This window comes from Alosa sapidissima, chromosome 2, assembly GCF_018492685.1.
Source record: "Alosa sapidissima isolate fAloSap1 chromosome 2, fAloSap1.pri, whole genome shotgun sequence".
In the NCBI taxonomy this organism is placed as follows: domain Eukaryota; kingdom Metazoa; phylum Chordata; class Actinopteri; order Clupeiformes; family Clupeidae; genus Alosa; species Alosa sapidissima.
In genome coordinates, this window is record NC_055958.1 from 10,753,617 (window position 1) to 10,773,612 (window position 19,996).

The 19,996-nt window shown below is 41.2% G+C and overlaps 1 protein-coding gene and 1 long non-coding RNA gene across 4 annotated transcripts in view; one reads left to right on the forward strand and one right to left on the reverse strand.

Moving 5' to 3' along the window:
* dgkh (diacylglycerol kinase, eta) overlaps positions 1-19,996 on the forward strand; it is a 174,102-nt gene that overhangs the window by 12,810 nt on the left and 141,296 nt on the right. The window contains exons 1-2 of one of the 3 annotated variants that reach the window (XM_042068969.1): positions 5,747-5,957; positions 11,438-11,602. In XM_042068969.1, coding sequence (XP_041924903.1) covers positions 5,910-5,957; positions 11,438-11,602 — 213 coding nt within the window. In that variant the 5' untranslated portion in view covers positions 5,747-5,909. Of the gene's footprint in view, positions 1-5,746; positions 5,958-11,437; positions 11,603-11,959; positions 12,512-19,996 lie in introns of those variants that run through there. The other 2 variants (XM_042068970.1, XM_042068971.1) reach the window with 2 other exon arrangements.
* On the reverse strand, positions 16,039-17,289 carry LOC121689192. The gene is made up of 4 exons (XR_006024754.1): positions 17,262-17,289; positions 16,999-17,172; positions 16,173-16,249; positions 16,039-16,078 (listed from the first exon to the last, which is right to left on the reverse strand). It is a non-coding gene; the product is annotated as an uncharacterized LOC121689192 (long non-coding RNA).

Genomic DNA, 19,996 nt, shown 5'->3' on the forward strand with positions numbered 1-19,996 from the left:
GAGGAGAGTCAAAATGGGATTTGTCACTGTACTTGGATCTATCGTCTATTTTAATCAGTGTTGTTGTTTGTCGCAATTAAAAATACCCTCAAGGGCCAAATTATTATTTTGACATTAGGTCGCGGGCCGGAATTGGGCCGGGCGCGGGCCGGAATTGGAATTGTGAATTGAACCTGTTCCTCATTATTAGTCTGCTAGTTTAATTATGATTTCCAGCCCTGTGTTCACCTGTCTCTTGTTTCTTGTCCACTTGTGCCTTGTTAGCCTTGTTTAACCCCTGTGTATTTAAACCCTCTGTTTTTGACAGTGATCTTGTTCAAACCTCGATAATCGATGCAAGGACAGAGACCGCCGTCCTTCTTGGCCACAAAGAAAAATCCAGCTAAGGCTGGGGATGTGGACGGCCGGATCAACCCATTACCCAGGGCCTCCTGGATGTACTTCTCCATTGCTCTGGTCTCAGGTACAGACAGTGGGTACAGTCTTCCTCGCGGAGGCATAGTTCCTGGGAGAAGGTCAATAGCCATTTCATAGGGCCTATGTGGGGGGAGAGCACAAGCCTTAGTCTGAGAAAAAAACTTTTTCAAGTCATAGTAATGTTGAGAAACGAGTGTGCAGTCTACCTCTGGGAACTCCGAGGGCAACCTTGACGATCGCTGGACAGTGGTTCTGTGCACTCTATGGTCTCCAGGTAGCGTGCCTGAGCAGGTCTTGGCACACCCAGGACCCCACGTTAACAAAGTTCCTTCTTTCCAGTTAAACTGGGGACAATGGGCCTTAAGCCAGAGATAACCCAGCACCACCATCTCTTTGGGCGAGTCAATTAGGAAAAATCGACACCATTCAACATGTTTATTCCCCACCTGCATTCTCATAGGCCTAGTAACAAACTCAATCTTACCCGATCCCAGGGGTCGGCCATTTAATGCTTGGACTGAGTAAGAAGAAGGGCTCAGCTCATAAGGTACATGGAGTCGTTTGGCCAGGGTGATGTCCAGGAGGTTTTCCTCCGCTCCAGAGTCCACCAATGCCAGGAGTGATATGTTGCAGTTGGATCTGCCCTCCCACTCCAGTGAGACCGGAAGCTGCAACTGTGAAGATGGATGAGAGGATCTTGCTGCCCTGCTCACTAGAGGTCCCCTCTGTCCTAGTGAGCATTGCCTTTTCCCGAGAGTTTAGTGCATTTATCCCGGAAATGGCCTGCCTCTCCACAGTAAAGACAGAGGTTCTCTCTTCTTCGCCGATCCTTCTCTTCTTGGGGAATTCGTGACCGCCCCAGCTGCATGCGTTCTTCCACTTCTCTGGAGGAGGGCTGACCAGCTGCTGGGCTTCTGAAAGGGGACTGTAGACTGGTCACACGCTCCCGTCGGCGCTCTCGAGCCCGTAGGTCCAATTCAGAGTTGAGGGCAATCAACTCTTCCAGACCACGCCCCAACTCTCGGTTGACGAGGACATCCTTCAGATGGTCTTGAAGTCCATGGTAGAAAGTGGTCATCAGGCACTCGCCCTCCCAGCCAGACTCAGTGGCCAAGGTGCGAAACTCGATTGCATATTCAGCAACAGAGCGCTTGCCCTGTTTCAGCTGAAGGAGACATTTGGCTGATTCCCGTTGGCTGGTAGGATGCCCAAAGACAGCTTGAACTTGGGACATTAAGTCAGAGGCATCGTGACAGATGCATAAATCCTTCTCCCAGACCGCAGTGGCCCACTCCAGAGCTTTGCCTGTCAGCAGTGTGGTGATGTATGCCACCTTTGACTCTTCCGTGGGGAAGCTGTGAGGTTGCAGCTGAAAAGACAAGGCACATTGGGTTAAGAAACCACGGCAGGCATCTGGGTTTCCCTCAGGCGTAAATCTGGACGAAGGCTGGAGGCTGTGGGAGATGGTGGCAGTGGTGTTACAGGCGCCGGAGAAGGTGTGGTGTTGATCCTAGCCACGGCTTTAGAGAGGGTCTGAACAGAGGTGTTCAGTCGATCCAAGGATTGTGCCATCTTGTGGATGCGTCTCTCTTGTTCACTGTAAGCTTCTCCCATCTTGCTTACTATTGTTCGTACATCATCAGGCTCCACAGTGCTCATTCTTGGCTCAGTCATGCTGTCACAATACTGTTAGAGCACTAATGCAGGAGACAAGAGGATCACAATTCAACAGCAGGATTTATTTTTGATCACTGGACTTCAAAAGGGTAACTCAGACAGGCACACAGAAACGTGTCTTCACACAGGTCTTCAGTAAATAACTCAGCCAGCTTTCACAGGTAACTATAGACAGTCTTCACACAGGACTTTGGTACTAACTCAGGAAGCATTCACAGGTAAACTAAACAGTCCTCACACTGGTCTTCGGTAAATAACACAGGCAGTATTCACAGGAAATCTTCAGGCATCCAACACAAAAGTCCATAAACATCCAAAGGAAACAAAAGGAGAGTTCTTACAAACCAAGCGCTGAAGTCAACTAAAAAAGCTTCAAAGACAGAGTCCATTCAGGAGAGATTCCAAAAAGGCAGCGGCAGCAAGAGCATGAGGTGGTTACTGTCCACGTGAATCCATCATGACCGAGCGCAGGAACACCAAGCCAAGGAATAGACCTCTGAAGTTCGCCTACAAAAAAGAACCAAAATGGCCATCTTTGCCCATATAAGGAGATGCGGTTGTTAATTGAAGCTAACTACCTACGGCAAGTTGCATTGCAAGTTAGCTCTGGGGTAGCAAAAATCTAAATGTGTCGCCTTCAGGTACCGGAGATCACAGTATCCACTCGAAGGCAGAGGACAAAAGTGTGTTCAGGAAAACGTCTGCATTTCAGACTTTTTCATCCCCGCGAGAGTTTAACAGGTGCGATAATTCAAAATCCCTATGTTATTTTCCCATAGGAAAATCGCCAGAAACGGATGGTCAAAGATGGCAGATTTTTTGTAGGCGAACTTCAGAGGTCTATTAAGAAGGGCATGCACAATGGGGTTCAGGTGATTCCCCTGATCACCTGCCACAGGGTTCCCCAGTGTGTTTGGCTGCAAGTCTGGGGGCATCTCCTGGTATGACATGTTCTCCATCTACACTAATGACATGAGATCTCACCATCAGTCTGTCAAAGTATTGAAGTATGCAGATGACACCACCATCATCGGCCTCATTAGTGACAATGATGAGTCCCAGTACCACAAGGAGGTGAAATGGGCTACAGACTGGTGTACTGAAAACAAGTTCCATCTTAACGCCTCAAAAACCAAAGAAATGGTTGTGGACATGAGAAGGTGGTATAACACCAAAGCCCCGTCTATTATATGTGAACAGCCTATAACCTTGACTGACTCCTTTAAATTTCTTGGCTCACATATCAGCCATAATTTGAAATGGGACATTAACACCACCCACCTTATCAAAAAGGCAAATCAGAGACTTTATTTCCTAATACAACTGAAAAAGTTTCATATCAACAAAACCCTTTTGGTGCTCTTTTACAAAGCCATCATTGAAAGCATCATCTTATCTTCAATCATCGTCTGGTATGGGAACTCTGACAGTTGTACCGAGAGGAAATTAGAGAGAGTTGTCAGCAAAGCCTCCAACATCACTGGTTGTGACCTTCCATCAGTTCACTCTCTATGCTGAACGTAGCTTGAACCGAGCAACCAAGATCATCAGGGACACCTCACATTCGAGCCATGATCTCTTCCAACTTCTGCCCTCTGGAAGACGCTATACTGTAGATCTCTGAAGACTGGAATGACGTGCTTCAACAACAGCTTCTACCCTTCAGCAATTAGACTCCTGAACTCCTGAAGATTTGCAACTCTACTTATTTATTTATTTGATTAACATTGTTGTGTGGCAATTAAAGTTTGGTTTCTATTCTATTCTATTCTATCTTATCCTAAAGTCACAATACATTGCCTGGGGTTGCCAATAATTCTGGAGGGTACTGTAGGATATTCTAAAATAAGGATATTCTTATTCTTAGTCCTATTTGTCATTTTATATAAAAAAGGTAGGGATTTTCATAAATCACATTTGAGATCTCGTAAACTCATATTTAGCTGCCAAAAGGAAAATTACAAATTTCACTATTTCATGGAAAATGTATGTTCATTTTGAATTTGATACTAGCAACACGTTTCCAAAAAAATTGGGGCAGGAGGAACAAAATGCTGGAAAAGTTGTGTAATGATAAAGAAAACGAAAGGAGGAATATTTCACAACTAATTACGGTAACTGACAACATGATTGGGTATGAAAATGAGCATGGGCAAACTCCTGTGGTTAACAATCAAAATGTGTATTCTTTTTGGAAATCATGAACCTTAAGAGGGGAGGGCTTATCCAAGTATCCAACCTATCCAACTTGTTTTAGTGCTCAGTCTGAAAACCAACATTTTTGACGGTGTGGAGGTGCATTAGTGCCTACAGCATGGGCATCTGAATGATTTTGAGCAACATATACTGCCATCCAGGAAATGTTTTTTTCAAGGGAAGACCTTGAATATTTCAGGAAAACAATGCAAATGAATTCTGCACATGTTTAAAAAGTATTTCTCCATAGAGGAAGGGTCCAGGTGCTAAAATGGCCTGTCTGCAGTCCAGACCTATCAAATTAGGTGCATCATGGAATGACAGACATGATTAAGAAAACCCTATACTGTTGAGCAACTGAAATCCTATATGGGCAGGAATGGGACAACATTTAATTCTCAAAACTCTAGCAACTGGTCTCCTCAGTTCCTAAACATTTAAAACATTTTGTTAAATGAAGAGGTGAAGCCGTATACCGTATACCCCCAACTTCTTTTGAAACATGTTGCTGGCATCAAATTCAAAATGAACATATATTTTCGTTGAAATAGTCACATTTTTAATTTTTAACATTTTATGTTGTCTATGTCCTTTTTGCAGCTAAATATGGATGGATGGAGATACAGATGGATTTTCGAGATTTGTAGATTTTCACATTCTGCTTTTATTTGCATTTTACACAACACACTACAAAACAAAACCCCTTAATTTCAGCCCTTATAAATGCCTTACTTTTGACCTTAGAACCCTTCTATAATTAAGTAGTTTTGAGTAGAAATGTGCATAGATTAAGGTCGATTAAGGAGAAATGCCTACTGAATTTACCCCTTACTTTTTCAATTCCCCCTCTTAATCAACGAATCCCTGAATTAACACCTTAAAATAAAATGAAGATATACTTAAAGTGTCCTTATTTACCCCTAAATCACAACATATAAATGAAACCCCTGACTTTTAATTAAAAATCAATAAATTGGCATTTAAGGTAAAATTAAAGGGCCTTAATTAAGGACCACTTAATTTAAATTAAGTGATTTTGGTATGTTTTTAGGGGTAATTTAAGGTAAATTTCAGTAGGCTACATTACGTTTCCTAGTGACGTCCCAACTTTTTCTGAATTGGGCTTGTATTTTAATTTTGCATAAGGATTGACAAAATTTGATATGTTTTGTTTTCAGTCCTACATATTGAGTATATCGACTTGAGCCCTGAATTGCCTATCAGACAGAATTGTTAGTCGACTGTGCTTCCACCACACGACGCAGGTTAGGCCTACATTAAGAACATCCATCTGCTGCATCTGGGGTCGATTTCTAAGGGAAAATAGGCCTGTAAGAAACACCACTGGGGAGTCCGATCTGTGTCGGTGACGTCACTGCCCAGTATTGCTCCCTTTACGGATTTCTCTTGGCGCTGATGGCTCAGTCAGAGAGAATTGAAACGGTTAATCAAGGATCTTTAGCTCAGTACTTGGAAGACCGGAAGAGAGAAGGAATATTCTGGTTGTGCCGTGCGCGCGACTTAGCAGTGCAGGATCATAAACGCAGCCACACGTAGGTCTCCAGTCAGCTCTCAAATAGACTGTGGTGACACTGGAAGAGTGCAAAAACATTGGGAATATGGATGAGGATCATAATTATACTCGTAGCCCTGCCTGGGAAGAACTGGTAAATTGCCGTTTTTGTACATTACCTTCACGCTGGTTTCAAGAACGAACAAGAAGAAAAGACACATGCACAGAACAGAATGTATTTGGTCTCTGTTGACATGAGCCTAGATTTAGTTGCAGATGTGGTTTTGAGGCTACTACTTGGGAACTTTAGAAAAGTTAATCTTCGTTAACAGTTTGCGAGGTAACTCGCCTATTTTTTACACTGCAGGGTTCAAGAATGAACATGTATAGATTGCTGTATGCTCAGAACAACTGAATTTGATAATTGACATCAAGACACCGTGGTTTAGTTATAGTTAACGGTAATGTTGTTTGTGAAATGTGGGCTATTAAGAGGGTTAAACTGATGTCCCTGTTAATGTATTTCGTTGTCGTAGCGCAGATGTTGAATCAGAGGAGGACGCTGTCTTTGTTTTGGGATGTTAGGCCTTTATTAAAGTAGTTAACGTTGTGCCTTTTTACGATGGTGTGGGTTTCTTGTATGTGGCCTAGGTATTGCGATTTGATCCGTTACGTTAAACGTTTGCTGTTGGCGAAAAAAGCAGTGGCGTAGCCTACTAGGCTTTACAATAACAGTGGACAACTGTCCGTCAATAATATAGTCTCAGACCTAGCATACACTAGCAAATAATCTTGTATCTTAGTCTAGCAGATAGCTGAACTGGCAGGTTAATAATATCGTTAATTGCTATCTGAGATTTCAGACTTAATTGTTATCTAACGATGATAATAGCGATTTTATAATGGCTTGTATACAACAGACTGTATATAGAACACAGTCTATGGTATACAATGCAGTCGATTGAGCAACCAAAGGAGAATTAGGCTAGACTCACATTTCAAACGGCCACGTTAGAAATGGGGGAAATTATTGCTCTAACTCTTGAGGGAGAAATTATTGTTGACATTGAAGACTGCTTAGTGCAATTTAGGTAAGTGTTTTCTATCGTTTGTTTACGCAGTCTTTTTGGTCCAGAAGGCTTAAAGCTGGCAGACTAAATACATTTGAAGTGCATCTAAAGATTTAACACATTTTATTCACGGACAGTTCATTTTGCTTAAAGCTATCTCTGGAGTATATTTTTTGCATGTTAACAAGTTGGATCTGGTATCTTGTGATTTTACAGTCTCTTGAGTAGATCTCCTTTTCAAAATTAATTGAATTTCATGAAAAGTGAGTTATTCAGTTACACCAGTGTTCTTGCATCCTCTGAGCACGTTGGAAGATCTTCATCAAACTTGGCACACCTCATACTATGCCATCTGTACTGTGCCCAAGTACTCTTGACCCCCAAAATCCAGTTTGTTTGAAGTGTCACGCTCTGTACCGTACCCAACCATGGTACACTGATCTGTACTTGGGCCTGCTTGAAGAGGTGGACTTGGGCATGGTATATGATATTCTATCGCTAATCATACCCCTAGCACGGAAATCCAACATAAAGTCAATGATGCAACTCCAAATGCTTGACGTTTAAATTAATTTCAGAATATTTGAGGTAATAACAGCCCCCCCCCCCCCCTGCATTGAGAAACATTGAGAGTAGAAGCTAGTGTGAATATACCCTTAATAAGCATCAATGCCAAGTGTATTGTATCATTCAAGGTCATAGGGTCAAAGATCAGAGTCATATGGAGTCATGCATGAAATATTGTAGCAAGTAACACACTGTTTGCACAATGTCTCCCCAACACATGAAGGATGTTCATCAAGCCAGGTATAGTTAATCACAACAATGGTTAGATTAATAAGTCATTGTTACAGGGTCAGATGTTACGACTGACTGGAGACTGGGTACACAATATATTGCTACATTCACTAGCGGCCCATTTAACGCAAGGCCCTTCTGGCATGTGGCCAAAATGCAGACGGCCAGTCCGTCACTGGTTTTGTGTCAAGGGGCATTTTTCCCTCAACTTCTGCCAAAATCAGGACCCTGCGAATTTTCATTGGATTATGTGACCAGGGCCCGGGTCCCCGATAACGATGGTTTAGTGTTGCACGGTGCACCGATACTACAAAAGTATCGCAATACCCTGAAATTAAAAATGTCACGATGCCTAATTTTATTAGTATTGATACTTTTGAGAATGACCGTGTTCTTTTGAAGTAACCTGCGTGTGCGCATGGCATGCTTCTAGCGCCTTCTCCCCTAGCCTGTGGCTGTGCGTCTTTTCTCCTCACACACACGTGCGCAGCTGCCGTGCCATAAGCAGCGAGACATGTGTAACGGAGGCGAACTGAGCTAGCATGCTAGTTGCCCGTGTAAATCCTCACACCCCTAACCTTAAGAACGCTTCTAACCGCTGACTTGCCTGGGCTTTTAGCTCAGTGGTTAGAGCGTTCGACTCTCATGCCGGTTTGTGTCGAGGTGGTGGGTTCGAGGGCCGTGAGCGGCGGACAAATTACGACCTCTGTTACATATGGCTACTAGTGATGGTATGGTAACACATAATAATAGGCTAAAATCAAGTTGATTTGCTCACTTGCATCTCTCAAGTTTGTGTTGCTAACCTACCTAGGCTGTGGGATTTAGGTCATTTAGGTCTAATTTGGGTTTAATGTAATTTAGAAATAGGCTACGCAACCATGGCAAACTTTTACATCTGAAGAGAGATCCTTGCTAACTATCCCGCTAGCTCAGGTCAAGTCTGTCAGTAGTGCTTACTAAAATCATTAATGAACATTGCAAGACACTTATCTCTTCTATGATCCCAGAATGATTTTCTTCGACTTGTTCTTTTTTTGAACATTTATTTATCTAATGACATACAAAACATAATTTATTGCATCCACATATCCTTATGCACTATGTGCAACTTTTATTCACTTGACTAAAACCGTGACACTGAAGGCTAATTACTCTCACATATTTTTTAAAGTGATTGGCACTCAACTAGAAAATGTAATTTCGAGGAAATAACCAGTGCATGAAAATGCAAAACATATTTTAACATAAAATGCAAAACAAACTTTTATTTGGAAACAGTTGTGGGCAGAGGAAACAGTTGGCGGGAGTCATAGTTGATGATAACTTACAGTTGAAATGGCTGAACAGTTAAATAGTTGAGTAGTTTAAATAGTTAAATTATTTAATAGTGAATTATTGTAGTGAGGACATTTAGTTTGAAACAGTTGTGGGCAGAGGAAACAGTTGAAAAGGATCTGTAGTCTTAAGAAAGCCAAATTGTATGCTAAAAGCCTGAGACAGAGTAGATAGTTTAAAGTGTAGATAGTGTAATAGATGTTGATAGACAGAAAGTTTAATGGATGTTGATAGATAGTTTATTGGGTGGATGAGTGAATGGTTTGAAGAAGATGAATGGATAGAAAGTTGGATGGAATGTGCCTTATATCCTTGTAGAATGGAGAGGCACAGCGAGTTGGCCTAGTTGAGCAGAAAGCAGTTGATACAGGTGCAATCAGTTTAACTGGCTCTTTGATGTGGCCTAGTTGAGCAGATGGCAGTTGATACAGGTGCAAATCAATTTAATTAGCCCTTTGTGATGTCATAGTGGCAATGCAAAGTCTATGGGGAAAAATAAGCTTGTTTTCTGTTAACTCATTGAGTGCCTTTTCCTTCCCATGCGCTGAGTGCCAAAAACGTAATATTACGTACGTTTTTAGCTTTTTTTTTTAATTACGAAACTAGACACTCTAACACACCTTATATGTGATTTTGGGAACTCTGTGATGAATGGAAATGAAATATATGACGGTCGAAACCTCATGAAAACGCACAATCTGGACATTTAATTATAACTCGGTTGCCGCTTTGGGTCGAATCAGTGACGCATGCACGTCAGCTCAAAACCAGGCCATTTTCGTGGGTCTATCACTAGGTGGCAGTCTCGCCAGGTCACTTCCCGGAAACTTTACAGGCAACACTTCATATTTCATGAAAAACGTTATATCTCTATTTCTAGAAAAAAAACAGCGATTTTGATGAAAACTAGCCACTGTTTAGCTTGGGATTTCTCAGGAACAGAGAGGTGTAGAAATACACGGTTTGTACCCACTGAGAGCTTAAAGTCTCACCTTTCAAACGAGCCATTGTATGTGTATAGCTATAACACAGAATATGCTGTGGCTGTACAAAAATCATCAACAATGGTCTAGATTGCTGGCACTCTAGGACAAAGTTTCCGAAAACAGCTTGGCATTCAATGAGTTAAGCTTAATATCTCAAAAAGTATAAAGTTTACAAAAGTGAAAAATACATTTCCCAAGTATCCTTTTCAAGATCCTTTTGTGTGTTTTTGTGGCAAAGCATAATCCAACGCTATCATGTGTTTCTCTTTTTTTTTTTTTTAGTATATTTTTTTGGCCTTTTTATGCCTTTAATGATACTGACAGTGGAGAGTGACAGGAAGCGAATGGGAGAGAGAGCAGGGGTGGGATCCGGAAAGGACTTTAGGGGGAATCGAACTTGGGGCGCCGGCGTACGGTGTAGGTGCCTCAGCCAGTTGTGCCACAGCTGGGGCCTATCATGTGTTTCTCTATGGCAAAGCATGTTCATAATCCGGTTTTGAGATCCTGGCAAATTCCTACATGGCATCCAATTCAAGGCTCACATTGCATCCCAATTTGTTCGACAAAGAAACACCTTTTTTGCCTTTACTTTGTTCATGACAATGCGGTAAAAAGTTGTTGTAGAGAATTATCATGAGTGCACACACAGGCTAACACAACTCAGGTCAGGTCAGATTAGTTCTTGTCACAGATATGGAGCGCAGAAAGGTAATTTTTCATCACTAAATAAAAAATATGCCATTTATTTCTGTAAGGCGCGCACCACTATGTCTGTAAATTGCCCAGCCTGCGAGATTCAGGACAGTCTGCCCCACACACACATAAGCTGCCAGCTTGCAGTGGTGAGATACAGTCAAAATATAAGAATTTTTGGCTGGGGCACCTGCACCGTACGCCAGCGACCCGGGTTCGATTCCCGCCCCGTGGTCCTTTCCGGATACCACCCCGACTCTCTCTCCCACTCATTTCCTGTCATTCTCCACTGTCCTATCAAATTAAAGGCAGAAAAAGCCCCCAAAAATATACTTAAAATATATATAAGAATTTTTATAATACGCTTTTTGCATTTTTATTATTTAAAAATCAAAATTAAATCAAGGCAAGTATTAATACATGAAATTGTGGCAGATCTGGGTAGCCTAGACTCTGCTGAAACCCCCCCCCCAATATATAGCATGTGTGTGGCACTTACAATGACCAGGATAAATGCTTCTAACTAAAGGTAGTGAAAATGACCTTAAAACAGTCTAGGGTTCTAAGGGTTGTTTATATAATATGTTATAGAAACTCAGTAAAGTCAGGAAAATGTCATGGGATTTTAAATTTCTTATAGAGTAGAAACCCTGAAATAAATCAGAACACTATTGCACTGTACAACTATGAGGCAGTGGCTGACCACCAAAAGGCTAATGTAGAATTGTGTGACTCTCCTTCCCCTTCAGGAACCTGAGAAAGGAACTGTTACCACATCAGGGATTCCTCAGAATGTGATGGGTGCCATGGGATGCTCAGGTCCAGTTGATGAGTCCTCGGACAGTGATGGAGAACAAGAAGGTCCTCAGAAACTCATCAGGAAGGTGTCAACCTCAGGACAGATTAGAAGCAAGGTAAATTAGCTGTTATTTTGTTTGTCTATCACTACACTGTATGTTATAAATGGGCAGAATACCGGAAAAGAAAGTGTTCTATTTATTTTTGCAGCAGGATTTCATGAATAGGTCAAATGATTTTGCCTATTAATTTTATTAATACATTTAATGAGAATAAAAATAAATATTAAAAAACAAATATTATGTTAGCATATTAAAGTCGTCCATTATTCTGCAATGTGAGAGGACAGAAGACAAAGCACAATATTCTGTCTAGATTACCACAGGAGCCTATTGGGCACAGACCCAAGGGCCTTAAAGGAGCCCTATTATGGTATTATTTACTGTTTATTATATAATTTGTTGGGTAGAATTGATTTACAACAATGAAGTGTCGTCGGCCACATTATTTTTCCTCATGTATCTATCAGTATTACAACCCCTATGTGAAACGCCTGGTTGCTGAGAATTTTGAGGCAGTTAGAATCTTGGCGCTGACAGAAACGTCTCGTCAGACATTTGTAAGTTAGGCGATTATGGCGTCAGTGCTGCCTTACCAATTTGAACAAGAATCTGACCCCGAGAGCTGATGGAGCCAATGATGAGCGCGATGTTAGTCGTAGATTGGACCAAGACGTTTCACTGTGGTAAGTTTTTGTTTATTATATTATCCACACTTGATTTACAAAATGTATCTCTATAGCCTAGCGTCTAATTTAGCCCGAGGCTAGTAGGCTACTCGTACTATTCAAGCCTCGATAACAAGCTTTATTTGCCTGCCTGACATGGAATATAAGTGATGAACTGCTTTTTTCTGCCAAAATAGTTATGACTTATAACATCTTTGTTACTTAGGTGCACTTGTGGGAATTGTGCCACTATATGCCCAATGAAGTGGAGAACGTCTGCTGCAGAGAAATCACAAAGGTAAAACTGATGTAACTTTAGGCTAGGCTACTACACGGTTTGTTGAGAATGATCTAATGTCTGATCATCCTAGCATAACATCCCCTTTAGATGAGTAGCTTACTAGTGAACTAGGCTACGCATGTTTATGACATCTTTACCATAAAGCATCAGCAATACACTTGTAATGGTAAATGAGTAATCTCACCAGTTCAGTGTAGTCTCAGCCAGGTGCATATTGTATTATAATCAAACGAGTAATCTCACCATTTCACTGTAGTCTCAGCCAGCTGCATGCTGTATTATAAATCATTGTTATGTAAACTAAATCGGTGATAAAAAAATTTTTGTAAATAAAAGTCTGACTGGAAAACATGTTGCTTCCTGAATCAATATTGTCCATGCAGTCATATAGCACTCTGAACAAGGATGCCAAGGTCACAGTAGTTCTTGGGTCTTATTTTCTTTATTAGATAGTAAGACGAATGAGCTAAGTGCCAGTACCCATAATGTTTATGACAGAACATTTAGGCCTAGAACCTGTGTGTCTAAACCCATACAGTCTGCAAAATATCTACAACATTTACAAATATAATTTCGGACCTGTTAGGCACAGAACAGAGGAAGAGTAAGTTACTTTGGTTGTAATAAGCTCTTACTAAACAAAACAAAAGCATTATTCTTATGTCATTTGTATGCATGTAGTCAATGAGTGGAGTGCACGCACATCTACAAAATTTAAACAGGTGCTGGGTATAAGGCTTAGCCGACAATTGAAAAATTAAAAGATACCGCACACTGTTCTATAAGCTCCAACGTTTCGACCAGAGGTCTGCATCAGGTATCAAGATGAATACCTGACCAAGACCTCTGGTCGAAACGTTATTAATAAACCACTCTGGGAGCTTATAGAACAGTGTGCGGGTATCATTTTATTGTTCATTTGTATGCATGTAAACATTGATGACGATAGTGCATAGCTCCCATAGAGTATGAACCTTTGAGGTAATATTTGGTTTCAAAACGCTATATTTCCATTTTTAAAAACATTAAAAAGTCATGTTATTTATTCATGTATTTCAGGTAATATCAATCAACTTGCTGTTTTGTTGTTTTGATTGAGTAAAGATAAATCAATTAACAATGCCCAATTACAGTTCTACTACAAAATGTAAAAAAAAAAATATATATATCAAAGTTCTTTAAAATGGTCGATATAGCGTTTTGGAACCAAACTCTTCATTTGAAAACAGTTGAACAGAGAACTCTGTTCCTTGTCCCTTCAGGTGTTTGAGGCATCTTGACTATCGCAGTTTTGTAAGCTGGTGCTGGGGTTACTTAGGACCTAGTCGTCGGGTCGTCATCCCGTCATGTGTGGTGCAGCAGATACGGCAGCAGTTTCCATCTGGTGATTACATAGGCTTTTGATTGAAGCGGGAGACGTGAAGGGGCAACCAGCTCAGCTCTTGGAGTTTTTGGGAATTCTGCTGAGAGGTCTGAAGGGGTGGGGATAGTCTTCAATTCCTCTGCAAAAGATGTGGGGTCCTCAAAAAAAACTTCCTGCATGAGCAATACATAGAATGACTGACAGTCATGTCAATCAGTCACTTTTAAAATAATGACATTGTGTATTACTTGCACAACATTCCCATGAAGGGGAAAACTACATTCTTTGGTGCAAAACATGCTAAGGCTGTGGAAGGACTCCAGTGATGAGGTCTGGTGATGGTGGCTGAGTTTCTCTACATCCTTCAGGACTCTCTTGTTGAGCAGTATTTTCTCAGCTATGTGAAGTGCACTGATCCTAGTAGAATAAGAACACATGGTGAAATATCAACCCCTTGCATCACAACAAAAGACTGGTAAAATGTAATACTTGATTTTCTGAGTAAAGATAATTTGGCACATACCAGGTTGTAGCCATTTCCTAGGGTCCCTTTAGGCGTGGTCGGGATGCAGAAATTTGGGGAAAAGGGGGTCTTCATGGACATGAACATTTTTAGGTGGTTTAGCAGTGATGTCCACTTTGCCACCCTTTCTGGTCCAGTGCTTGACGACGTGGCACACCAGTAGCCACTGATGCTCTGTAGCCACTTCTTCAGAACATCACAGTCTTCATTGCGCGAAGCTTTCTCAAGTTTCTTGGACAAACCTGTTTACCACACACACTGATTATACGATCTGTTAATTGCTAACTTCAAAGTTTAGGATATGAATTAGGAAAACACTTTACCTTTCTCAAAGTGCCAAACGTCATAGAACTGAGTTATGCTGTGTTCCCTCAGAAATTTCTGGATCTGTGGAGGACGGTCTGTCACAATTAGGGTTGGGTATCGTTTGGGTTTTATCCGATACCGGTGCTAAATCGATACTTTTAAAATGGTGCCGGTGCCGAAACGGTGCCTGAACCGGTACTTTGTTTTAAAAATGTTTTAAATTAAAATGGTCTAAAGCATGAATTGCTTTTTTTATTGATAAGACAAATTTGAACATGAAGTTGAACTGTTATATTCAATTTACTATCAATATCTCATTGCTCCTACGAATAATACATTTAAATGTTAAAACAGCTTGCCATGCATGCACACACAATGGTAAGCTCTGCTTACAAGTTTACCCAGTGTAGGCGGTATGTAAAAACTGCTTGCCATAGAACTGCGAGGTCATGGACAACAGCATTTGCAAGCAAGCTAATCTAACAGGGACTCTACTTTCCAGTTAATTCAGTGTGTTCGGCTACATGTCGGTGTTGAAGTGTTAAGATTCCCAGCGCTAGCCTAGTAGGCATTTTAACAGCAACTATTGCTATGCGCTAACACCAGTCAGCTGAGTTTAATTAGCGATAACGTACGGAGATGGTTTCGTAGCCTCTTTGACAGCTCAGTGACATCAGGTATGTAACCTACAAATTTATGTTTTTGCCAGCTAACTTTTAACATGATCTTCATATTCATTGTGATGCTATATGGGCCTCATGCACATGAAAGATTAATATCATGCCATTATGTTGTTTAGAACACACCGTGAAATAGTTTTCACCTTACAACTTTGCTGATAACATTTCAAATGTCAGTTAGCGCATTAGCAAGGATATTGTGTAACGTAAAGGCTACTGTTGATGTTGTTTCATAGCCTTTTGCTTGTGTGTAGTTAGGCCCACTGCTAGATTTTGACAGGAGCTCACGATATCGCTTTAGTAAGCTACTTTGGCTCACGCAAGCTGTCAAACACTGTCCACTCGCCTATGTGTGCACCCCTCTGGTTTATACATCCAGTGTTTATGTTAGCTAACTGTATCTGGATGTGTTGCTATCAGAGCAAGACGTTAGAGATGGTGCATGACATGCAGTGATGCCTCGTAAAAAAAGAAAACGCTATTTAAGCACCGAAATGAGGCACCGAAATCCACGTTGTTATTCGATGCAGTTACTACCGTGTGCGTTGGCACCGGTGCCATATTAGAACCGTGTTTCAGTGCCCAACCCTAGTCACAATGTAATCCACCTTCAATCCATTCGACTGCAGATGATCTAGGCATCTTTTCAGTCCTTCCTTCTCCATATGATAGCTGCCACCTACTTCATTGCTCTGGTAGTGAATGGTCATTACAAACAAAAAACATGAGACAAAATCACACACTTTTAAGATTCATATTCAAGCAAATCCAAAGAGAGAAACATACCTGAACAAGTTGGATGTCCTTAATGGTGTTGCTCTCCAGATTCATTAGTGTGTAGCTGCCAAACTTTGCTGAGTGCCCTAAAAAAATGTATTACAGCAGCGTTTCACAAGCTGTGGGTCGCGGAGACATGCCAGGTGGGGCGCGAACTGACGTGAAAAACAGGATTTAAAAAAAAAAAAATTTTTATCTGTAGCCTAGGCCCAGGTAGCACCTGATGCGCAATGGACGCACTGTGTTATTCGAAGGGAAGCGCTCGTGTCAAGGCAGCTTAGTTAGTCCCGACCTGAATGAGATTTTGAACGAGGTTGTGAGAGTGGTGAATTTCATCAAGAACAGGCCCTTAAAAGCGCGTCTATTCTCCGTATGACTGGATTCTCAGTCTATTCTCAGTATGACTGGATTATGGATCCATTTAATGCAGCATGTTGGTATTTCATTGAATATATTGTACAATGCTGTAAAATATTGGCCTATGCTTCCTAATATGTTGCTGGAAAACAGAAATATGTGTGTTTAATTTACAATGGCACATTATTTATTATTATATCTGCAGCACTAGCTGATTTTAACTCTGCTGAAGAGGATATATTTATAACTTGTCATTATTTTAATAAATTTGACAATTTTAAGCTTGACCTACCACTTTCTTAGAGCGATGAGGCGGGACTCGAAAATGCCCCCTTGATCAAAGTGGGGAATGAAAGAAAACGAGAACCACTGTATTACAGAGTGTGTAAAGCTTTTCAGCACACCATCAAGGGATGTCATATGATTCCGAATGCAAACGAATAATTTAGTTGCCAGACTATTTCAAATTTCTACAAACCTGGAGAATCAGCCCTCATGTCTCCTCCCACTGCAACCACCCCACCAAGGTACAATTGATGCTGGAAATGACTCTGCTGAGCCATCTTCCAACAATAGCCAGTTCCATGTAATTCCTTGCATGCCTTCTGAAGGTGTCATACTGAAATATCTGGAGTTGCATGGCCTTGCACAGCTTTAAAGAAAAGGCAAATAAGAGGCATTTTAGACCAGTTTAGTCCATCACTAGCAAGATTCACATGTTTGAAATGGTAAAATGCTTACCTTTTCCAGTTGGATGAAGGAGGTCCCTAGCCTGACGAGCCAGACCCACATTAAAATGTAGGGTCTGGGCACTCACCGTTCGCAGGGCGGGATAATCGGTTGTCTTTCAAATACCCTCTGCACGCAATAGGACAGCGCTATGAGTCCCATGCATTTCCCACCAGCGGAGCTAGTTGGCTAGTTCAAACTTTTGCCAACTTAATAAAAGCTTAACTTGTGTCACACTGTTCGCCAACAGCAACATCCATCTTATTTGTTTTCAAGTAGCAGGGAATTCAAGCCAAACCTGCAACTCTGCCATCAATCATTATGTTAAGCCTGCCTAACGACTCTATACACGATTTGATTGGCCTGATAGAAGTTTAATTTTTCGAGCTCACAAGCCAACGGAGAGTTGCTAGACTAGCCCTGGCAGCAAATGTAATTTGCTGCCGCTAGGGTGCGTCTAGATTTCTAGGCTAGGAGGTCCCTGTAAAGTAGGTAGCCGGCGAAAGTGGTAGGTTGCCGACAGGGGGTACTTCCAACCATGGGCTGACTCCCACTCTCTGAGGTAACTGCAGTGTGGACATCGCTTAGTGAAAGCCACATAGGTTCCCATCCTTCGTCGTTGGAGATTACAGCCCTTTGAGGCAGCTTTCAAAAACAATATACTATTCCTCATCATGTGTGGACTGTGTCTCAAACCTAACAGAGCAGAAACAAAACATAATATTAGCTTTCAAATATGTTTTCTAGAATAATAGCAATGTTGTATAGCTGGTAACCATATACTAAAAACAGTAGCCAATACTGCTTTTAGTACAGCCAATACTATACAGTAGCCAATACTAAAAAGTTACGAGACGTCAGATTCCTCTGTAAGTACAGAATCTCCAGGGTTGTAAGTCGAGTCCAGAGGCTCTATATGAAATTCATTTGAGGAGTCGCTCTCCACCTCCTCGTCCTCCAACTCAAGCCGTGGTCTCTTGCTAGGTCGACAGCCTGGGCCCTTTATTGGTGTAGACGCCAGTGGTGAGTCTGGTATACCAGAATTTATTCCAGTGCCTACACTGAGAAGAGGCACCTTTGTCTGGATACCTATGAATAATATAGACAAATCGGTAACACTTTATTTTAAGGTTCACATGTTAGCCACCAATACATACCTAATTAATACCTGTATTAGTGACTTGTAAGGCATGTGTTAGGCAACATTAACCATTTGTTAGGTGTGTATTCACACATTTCTTGTTCATGACGAATTAGGCCTTTATTATTGATATAATCTTAATAATGACCTTGTAAGCCTTGATCTCTACATACTAATTAGTAGTAAGTACCAAAATAGAATATGCATAACCTACTTGTATACTGTCTGAATAAATCCCAAATAGTAGGAGAACAGTTGTAGAATAAGCAAGTGTATGGCTCAACCTCATTGCTGCATTTCACTGCCCAGGTTGCTGTGTGAAATAGCACTTAATAACTGGGAGATTGGCTCCCATTCTAAAGTGGAACCTGGTTCTTTGGTAGCAAGCACATTATCATCAGTAATACCTCTGCAGAATGTACTTATTAGAATTGGTTCCATATTCTAAAGTCAGGCATTTTTATTATTAAGAATTATATAATGGGAGCAGTCTAGACTATAACTCCTGGTCAATACAGACATTCTTTACCCTTAATACATTGCTAGTGCATACATTGTTCATTCAAAATATGGTCCCTGTTGTAAAGTAGAGGCTGGGAGGGTGGCTATTGATTAAAAGGATTATTCCAGACAGTTATATAGATAGGCATACAATAGAGTTAGAGTTAGCCTGTATGAATGGTATGAGATAACCTAAGCAAATCATGTCTGTTCTGTTTGTTAAAAAACATTAACTAATATCCACTAAAAGGTCATGTGACCCAATCATAAGGGCTGCAGCAGTAGGAATTAGAACAACTGCTAACCTAGAGGGCTATCCTGTCAACATGTTTTTGTCAGTAAAGTTCATGTGTCATGTCACATCATTGTGTCCTTCTACAATGTTAAACAGGGGCCAGAAACCTGGAAGCAATGCTCCTTTCTCTTCCATCCATCTATAAATATGACATGAATAGAAAAAATCCTGCATATAGGGGAATGGTGTCTATTTTTAGCAGAGGAAACATGCTGCCTGAGACTTACTTATAGTGGCAAGCTCCAATCTGACATTGAGGTGCACAGCTGTGTCAACTTTCTATTTCGAGTCTGCCTACATGTTCTGTCAAAAGTAAAGTATATTAAGAAATATACTGTATGGAGAAAATCCTGTGTTGACAACACAGGACTTTCTTCATGCTCTGTGGTGTTATGCTTAAAGAGTCTCACTGACTGTAGCTTGTAGCAAACCAAGAAAACAAAATCCACACATGCATATATTGTTAAATTGATCATATTCACTGAAACCGACACTATGCTCCGACAGAAAAACATAAATCAGCCGGTTTTAGAAAAAAACCTGCACTTCTACCTCTACCTAGAGCCTGTTATTTGTTTTGCAAAAATCCACAGCTCCCGGTTCTTCTGGTCCAATCCAGGGCTGTGTGAGATCTGACTGTCAATCACAGTCTGGTGCAGTCTGGTGCGCACTGACGAGCACAAACTCAATGAGAGGGTGCTTGGTGGTAGGGAAGGGGCATGAGAGTCCCCTCAATCTGTCAGACTTGCCAACTGCAGCTTTAAGTCTCGTGTTGTTAAATCCTTGATACATCAAATCCAAGCATGAGTG